The sequence below is a fragment of the Chanodichthys erythropterus genome, chromosome 2, assembly GCF_024489055.1.
Source record: "Chanodichthys erythropterus isolate Z2021 chromosome 2, ASM2448905v1, whole genome shotgun sequence".
NCBI lineage: Eukaryota > Metazoa > Chordata > Actinopteri > Cypriniformes > Xenocyprididae > Chanodichthys > Chanodichthys erythropterus.
Genome location: NC_090222.1, coordinates 29,115,385 through 29,124,200, shown reverse-complemented (window position 1 = coordinate 29,124,200; position 8,816 = coordinate 29,115,385). Strand labels below are relative to the sequence as shown.

At 36.0% G+C, this 8,816-nt stretch overlaps 1 protein-coding gene across 1 annotated transcript; it reads right to left on the bottom strand.

The window, feature by feature from the left end:
* Positions 1–2,624: 2,624 nt before the first annotated feature.
* Positions 2,625–7,591, bottom strand: LOC137027193 (zinc finger protein 436). Its single transcript, XM_067395118.1, has 3 exons — positions 7,353–7,591; positions 6,368–6,857; positions 2,625–4,432 (listed from the first exon to the last, which is right to left on the bottom strand). Exons 2-3 carry the CDS (start codon positions 6,840–6,842, stop codon positions 3,033–3,035), a joined length of 1,875 nt encoding a protein of 624 aa, XP_067251219.1. The 5' UTR covers positions 6,843–6,857; positions 7,353–7,591; the 3' UTR covers positions 2,625–3,032.
* Between the last annotated feature and the right edge of the window lie 1,225 nt (positions 7,592–8,816).

Here is an 8,816-nt window from a genome sequence, read left to right as displayed (position 1 = left end):
CTAAATACATCTTTGTTATCTGTGTCGGTGCACCAGTCACGCTGCTGTCCTCGTAATCGCAGACATAAAAATAATAGGGCTATTCCCCCAACATTGACTGAAGCAGACCTGTTTGGGCCCTTTGACCAAGTGATCCATCTATTGGCTTTAAGCGTTTGCGACAATGCTTTGGTAGTCTCTGCACAAGCTGAGAAGGAAAGACAAAATGGCCATGGTTTGCATATTGTATTTTACTGTTTATTTAAGATAAGAAGAATACAGTTTCAGATGCACAGTACAAGCCAATACAATGACAAAACCACTGCGTAGTTTTAGTGAGCACAAGTCAGATATTACAAAATTAACTGAAAAATTATGAACTTCTATCTTAGAGCTTCAGTATGATCAAGTTATCAGTGCTTCAGTGAATACATGTAAAATTACTTTCATCTTAACATGCCACAATAATAATTATTAAATTATCTTACCCTCAAAATACTTTGGCATTGAACAGTAACACTAAATGGAAGGACTTTAGGTTCAGTTACAACAATAAACTGTAAAATAACCAACCCATTACAGCATTTACTTGATGAAAATTCAACACACAAAAGGTAGATCTACAGTGTCCTCCATAAAGCATTAGAATTGTAAAGACAAAATTGCTTTTTTTGCAGTATACAAGGCATCTGAAAACATTAAAAAGATGAATATGAGGCAAAAGTGCATAATGTCACTTTTATATTAACACAAAAACCTTTACAGCATTTACACTTAGTTGGCAAAACACACATAGAAACAGAAATAAAACATTCTGTACCTTTGCCTCATTCATCTTTTCATCATATGTCAGATACACTGAGTGTTGAGCAAAAAGAGACATTTTGACCTCAGTTTATAGATGATGCAGCCATCTTAAAGCTCATAGTTTATTATTATGCCACAGCAGTCTTTTTAAACAAATGAAGTAGAAGTCACATCCTCGTTCACTGTTATGAACCAACAGTTTCTTTAAATTATTTTACAATTTAATCTGCACTGCTAGTGCTGCCTGCACCTTTAACTAGATACATTCAAGTCAAAGCACTGTTTGTCTGGTGCGTTTTTTTCCCTCTCAGATTTAAAGGATTAGTTCACTTTCAAGTGAAAATTAGCCCAAGCTTTACTCACCCTCAAGCCATCCTAGGTGTATATGACTTTCTTCTTTCTGAAGAACACAATCAAACATATTTTAATAAATAAAAAAACAAATCCTTATTTAACAAGTTATGAAGAAAAATATCTAGCTTCTGCCAGACCGCCTTACATATTCAAATTAGGAAAAAAAATGGAACTGGCGTTGCATCAGTTAAAGTATTAGTCCACTTTCAAATAAAAATTTCATGATAATTTACTCACCCCCATGTCATCCAAGATGTCCATGTCCTTCTTTCTTTAGTCGAAAAAAAAGAAATTAAGGTTTTGATGAAAACATTCATCATTCAGCTAGTTCAAGACAATCTATTCTATTTTCAAACTATACTATACTATGGTTAAAACAAATTTTTTTTTTTTTTTAAATGGCCGATCGTTTCGCTAGATATTCCTCATCTGGTATCGTTTAAAGCCCTTTGAAGCTGCACTGAAACTGCATTTTGATCTTCAACCGTTTGGGGCCAACTGAAGTCCACTATAAGGAAAATAATCCTGGAATGTTTTCATCAAAAACCTTAAATTTCTTTTCGACTGAAGAAAGAAAGACATGGACATCTTGGATGACATGGGTACGGAAGAGGATTAGGGCCAAGCTATAATAAAAAAATAAAACCATCTCGAGATTAAAGTTGTTAAATTTCGAGGAAAAAAATCATTAAATTGAGACAAATGTCGAAATAAATTTTTGAAAATAAAGTCATTAAATTACGAGAAAAAACTCGTTAAATTTCGAGAGATAAAATGTTGAGAATAAAGTCGTTAAATTACAACAAAAAAGTAGTTAAATTACGAGAACAAATTTGTTAAATTATAAGAAAAATGTTAAATTGAGAAAACATTTAAGATAAAATGTTGAGAATAAAGTCATTAAATTACGAGAACAAATGTTAAATTACAAGAATAAATTCGTTAATTTAATGACTTTATTCTCACCATTTTATCTCTGCTTTCTCGAAATTTAACGACATTTTTCTCATAATTTAACGACATTTGTTCTCGTAATTTAATGACTTTTTTCTCGTAATTTAATTACTTTATTCTCAACATTTTATCTCGACTTTTTTCTCGAAATGTAACGAGTTTTTTTCTCGTAATTTAACGAGTTTATTCTCAACATTTTCTCTCAACTTTTTTCTTAAAATTTAATGAGTTTATTCTCCTAATTTAACGAGTTTATTCTCAACATTTTATCTCGACTTTTTTCTTAAAATTTAACAACTTTAATCTCGAGATGATTATTTTTTTATTATTGCTTGGCCCCAATCCTCTTCCATACATGGGGGTGAGTAAATTATCAGGAAATTTTTTTTGAAAGTGAACTAATCCTTTAACTTTAGCTTAAATCCTTTTACACTTTCTTCGTAATTTGAATACAGAAGGCGGTCTGGGGGAAGCTAGATATTTTACTTCATAACTTGTTAAATATGGATTTTTTTTTACACAAACACAGATGGACATTGATGGATGTGGATGGATGCACTTCAGCTCATACTCGTTGATCCCAATCACTGCCATTATAAAGCTCGGATGCGTCAGGATATTTATTAATATATCTCAGATTGTGTTCTTCAGAAAGAAGAAAGTCATATACACCTAGGATGGCTTGAGGGTGAGTAAAGCTTGAGCTAATTTTCATATGAAAGTGAACTAATCCTTTAATCCTTAAAATATTGTAAGGCATTAATTCTATTCGTTTAATGTCTCCAGTGGAGTTAAGCATGCAAAATAATTGTATGCTAAACCTTTAAGGACAGTCCAGAAAGGAAGACAATGCATCTGGATTCAGTTACTTTTTAAGTAAACTACTTTCCAATTCATCAAAAACACCCAATCCATTTTATGGTGCAGAACCCTTATCTTCAAATGTGCTTTTCCATGTGTTGAGAAAGATGGTGCGAACGAGTGAAGGTGCGGAGGCACCGCGGGCAGCTGTAAGGCCTCTCGCCCGTGTGTGTTTGTTTGTGTAACTTCAGGTGCTGGGGCAGAAGAAAACTTTTCCCGCACTCCGTACACTTGTAGGGTCTGTGGCCCGTGTGACTGCGCCTGTGCTTGCTCAGGTCGCCCGAGTTGTTGAAGCGGCGGTCGCAGTCAGAACAGGCGTAGGGTTTTTCCCCCGTGTGTCTCCTTATGTGTTTTGTCAAATCGCCAGACTGGGCGTAGCTGGAGCCACACTGCTCACAGCGGTACGGTTTCTCGCCGGTGTGCGTGCGCATGTGGTTTTTCAGGTGCTGTATACGGACGAAACGCTTGCTGCAGACGTTGCAGAAGTATGGCCGTTCTCCCGTGTGAATGCGCAGGTGTTTCTTCAGCACGTCCTCCCGTGAAAATGTCTTTGTGCACTCTCTGCACTGCAGCAATCGCTCGGAGTTGTGCGCTCTTTGGTGGACCTTCACGTACCTCAGAGCAGAGAATGTTTTGCCGCAGTCGGGGCACGGAAATGCTTTTTCCTTAGAATGAACTTCTTGGTGGATACGAAGCGTCGATAGGTGGCTGAATCTCATCCCGCACTGGGGGCACTGGTAAGGCCTTTCCCCAGTGTGGGTTCGCAGATGGCATCTAAGGTGGGCCATCCTGGCAAACTCTTTTTCGCATTCAGGGCATTTGTAAGGCCGGATCCCCGTATGGATGACTCTGTGCTTCCGCAGACTCCCCATATCATAAAACCTACGGCCGCAGTCTTCGCAAACGAATGGCTTCTCGCCCGTGTGAGTGCGTTTGTGTATCGTCAGACACTGCAGCGTAGAGCAGTTCTTGCCACAATCTCGGCACAAATAGCCACGGTCCATGCAAATGGGTTCGTCGACATCCACTTTGAGTTTCGTCTCATCCTCGTGGCAGCGATGTGGTCCGAGACCCCAGACTCCGGCAAAGCTTTTACCACATGCGGCACAGCTAATATGTCCATCCTTACACACCGTGGCTAAGCCATGGCATCTGCGGCAGTGGTTTTGCAGGTTACCGATGTAATCGAAGCTACGATCACACTGCGGGCAGGTGTAGCGCTTTCGGGTGGGTTTGGGCGTGGGAAGATGTGCCTTGCGCATGTGGGTCTCCAACTGCCTCTGAGAGAAGAACCAATAGTGACACATCGAGCAGCTGAGCATCCCAGAGGATATTTTAGAGCAGTTGTAGACTTTGTGGTTTTTTACCCATGCCAGATATTCACTTTGATGGCACCATTTGAGGTGTTTGTCCAGGTATGTAAACTCAGTGAAAGTCACAGAGCAATGGGGGCAAGGAAAAACCAGGGAGGAAGAAGCTGTAGAAGGAAAATACAGAAAAATATAACATGAATGTCAAAATGTCAAGTATTCTTAGGTTCAGGTTATGATCTCAAATCAATTAACAGGCAATGTTATTAATGGTAATGAAAACAACAACACAGACAAACATAGAGGATTAGGGCCAATCAATAATAAAAAAATAAAACCATCTCGAGAAAAAAGTTGAAATAAAATGTTGAGATAAACTCGTTAAATTACGTGAAAAAAATCGTTAAATTTCAAGACAAAAAAGTCGAGATACAATGTTGAGAATAAACTTGTTAAATTACGAGAAAAAAAATCTTTAAATTTCGAGAAAAAAGTTGAAATAAAATGTTGAGATAAACTCGTTAAATTACGTGAAAAAACTTGTTAAATTTCAAGACAAAAAAGTCGAGATAAAATGTTGAGAATAAACTTGTTAAATTACGAGAAAAAAAATCGTTAAATTTCGAGAAAAAAGTCGAGATAAAATGTTGACAGTCATTAAATTACGAGAAAAAAGTAGTTAAATTACGAGAAATTCATTAAATTATGAGAAAAAATGTCGTTAAATTCTCATAATTTAACGACTTTTTTCTCGTAATTTAATGACTTTATTCTCAACATTTTATCGACTTTTTTTTCTCTAAATTTAACGAATTTGTTCTCATAATCTAATGACTTTTTTCTCGTAATTTAATGACTTTATTCTCAACATTTTATCTCGACTTTTTTCTCGAAGTTTAACGAGTTTTTTCTCGCAATTTAATGAGTTTATTCTCAACATTTTATTTCGACTTTTTTCTCGAAATTTAACAACTTTAATCTTGAGATGGTTTTATTTTTTTATTATTGCTTGGCCCTAATCCTCTTCCGTATATAACTGGAAGTCCTGAAACTAAATGTAATTTTAGAAAATCACAAAAAAGGACGCAAATAAATGTATATTTTTTGTTTATATTTTCTTTTGAAATAAATGCTACATTCATTATAATCCAACTATTGTTAAAATACTAAGTATAAAAACTAAATATTTATACAATCAGTATCAGTTTTTAATACAGGGCAAATTGTATAACCTTCATTAAACAGGTATATGCCACTAACAGGAAGACTTCTTGTGTTTTTAATGTTAACAAGAACTAAAGGAAATTGTAGACTGAAATAAAAACGTGTAGTATTGAAGGAACTGGAAATAAATTAATATACATCCATATAACTCTTATTAACTTTTATTTATTTAAAAACAATTTCTAAATAAAATTTACATTTCAAAAATAATCAACTCAACTGTTATTTAATGTCATTATAACAAATTAAATATTTACATTATAGGTATCAGTTTTTGATACAGAATATATTGTTATGGGCAAATTGTATAACCTGCCTTCATGAAACACGAATAAGCCACCAGATAACACTTTTTAAATTATATAATTTACCACACACTTTGGCAGCATAAAAATACTAAAATAAAATAATAAATACTAAAACAGCCAAACTAAATGAAAATAAAAAGACAAAAATAAAACAGAAATAAAACCAAAATTCGAATCTACAGTAATTCTCTTGAATTTTCACACATGTCTAGAAAGTCAAACATATAACTCGAAGGTTGCAGGTTCAATTCTCAATACCGGTAGGAAAATGTAGGAGGGGGAGTGAATGAACCGCACACTCTTCCACCCTCAATACCCACGACTGAGGTGCGCTTGAGCAAGGCACTAATCGCCCAATCACTCCCCGGGTGCCGCAGCGAATCCCTTCCCACTGCTCCGGGTGTGCGAGTCCACGGTTTGCTGTGTGTGTGCGTTCACTACTCACTGCTCCTATTGTGTGTACTGTGCACTAAGACGACAAATTTCCAGTATGGGTTGCCATACTTGGCCTTCATGTCACTTCTCTTCACTTAATTTATAAGACCAAGGCATATTAAATAAATCAATTACCTGAGTTTTTCTCCAGGCCAGAAGCACCCACAGAGATTTCATCTGCTGTCTCAAGCTTCACTTCCTTCCAACTCTCATTTTCCTCCTTCACAATCAAGGCAGACTCTCTCTGCAGCACTTCATAAATGTCAGGCTCAGTTTTGATCTGAAAACTGGGTGGGTTTAAGGGGACACAGTCTGGTTCTGTCTTTGGAATAAATGCTCTGAAAGCTGTAGGATGAGGCTCTTGCTTCTGTTGTTGGTGTTGTTCAGATGACACAGTTAGGACTCCCAAAGCCTCCAGCTCTTCTTGTTCTGGTCTCAACTGTGTGACCTCAGGACAGGCGTCCATAACACAATCCTGAGTGTTATTAGATGTTTTGGTTTTATCCGTGTCGATACTGATGCCATCACTATTTGATGGCAATGGCTCTTTATCAACATTTTGCAGCAGTTTGGTTATTTTCTTTTTTTTCTTTAACATGTTAGCTTTCATCTTCTTGTGCACAACCTGAAGAAATATTTGGGAAGGACAATAATATAGTTTATAGTTTTAATTACAAGACATTCCTGGAACAGCATTAATACTGTGATATTATTACTATTACATCATAATTTTGTCTTTTTAATTATCACCTAAACTAATGGATGTTTCTGTTCTCTAATCTAAATCTGTTTTGGAACAATGTAGCTGGTTAAAGGTGGTCTATCAGTCTGTACAAACTGGTCTAGCTGGTTTCCCACCATGACCAAGCAGTGGTTTGGCTGGTCTCTCAGTTAGACCAGCTGAAAAGTGTGCAAAACTCCTTTTAAACCAGTCAAGAAGACTGCCTGAGGACACAGGGGCACCAACTAAACCCAGGAAACCACCATAGGCTGATTTATGTTTTTCAACAGGCATGTTTAATCATGAAGGTTCATATAGCTAATGTGCCAGTATTAGCTGGTTGCAGACATGCAGATGTAAACAGGAGGGTCCTGCTGAAAAAGCAGAAAATCTTCTTACCGCAAATACTAAACCTTTAGTTAATCGGTTTCATTTAGACGGCATTGAAAATCCAACTGGACTGAAGATCGTGTTGATTGTCCTGTGGACTCTGACAGCCTTTAGTGTACAGCATCCTACAGCTTAAACAGGCGTTTTGTACATCCACTCCTAAAATGACAACAACACGTATAATTACACTAGGGAAAATTTAGTTATCAGGGACCTAAAGCAGCTTGCAATAGAGTCCAGGTCTGAAATTCGTTATTGGTTATAGATAATATGTAAAGCCAGCAACGGTAGTACGTTTCAAAATAAGGTAAACGCTGTAGAGGTTTTCAAAATAAAAGTTCTTGAACGCTTGTTTTATATTTATTTTCTCTTTAATAATTGTAATGAAAAAACAATGGACTTAACTTTTAAAAGACTTGTTCCCAATAAAATAATTTTAAACAAATTAAAATTGTGTAAATTTCCATAAAAACAAAAATGCTTTGATGTCAATTTTCACACCGTTTTCTCTGCAGCTAATCAGAACCAAATCACCCTATCACAGGAATGATCACTGTGTAAGAAACAATTTCAATCATACCTAAATTTTGATCATTTTGATCAAATGTGCAGTTACTAGTTTTGTTTCTGCACAGCAGTGGGTTGTTTTTATAAGAAGAAAGTTATGTCAGGTCCAAAAAAAAAAAAAAAGACAAACCCTGGTAACTATTAATGGATGATATTTTATTATGGACAAACTGCTGTTAAGCATGAAAAGCATGTGCATCAACCACAGTAAAAACGGTAAAAGCATTTGAAAATGTCTGAACAGAACACAAAGCTTTCTTTACCTTATTCAAACCTGGTTTAATGCAACAAAATAACCAACTGTCAACTAAAAATTGCTTTATCCCTTGTGCGGCATCCAAACATATGGCTTCTCCTGTTGTGTTTTTAATATTTACATTAAATAATCATTGTGTCAAATGAACACTTTTCATAGTATCTCATAATTCACCAGGACTCTTCAATTCCCCCCCCCCCCAAAAAAAAGGAAAAAAAGAGAGAGAAATGTAACTTTATACATCAACCTACATAAATATCAGTCAGATTGCGCTCAGAAAGGAACAGTCCATCCTCAAAACAAACAAAATAAGCAAAACAATGGTGACTCCATATAAATGGGAATACTGTAACAAACGCCATAAACCATCATACAGGTAAAGAGCTAACTCGTGTTTTCAGTGTTTTCTTCTCTTTATTTTATTACCTTAGTGTCTCACCAGGAGCATACTATATTTTAATGTTTAAAATTTTCATTGCACTTTTTGTTCAACAGATCTCATACATCGGGCTAAACATGACCAGAATGCTGCAGCAACCCAGATTGGGCGATAGATTGAATTGATCATCAGGACACAGTTCATACATGCTACAGGTTTAGCCCATTGTCCTACAAAATAATGATCAAATATTCAACAGTTGGTGAAACTG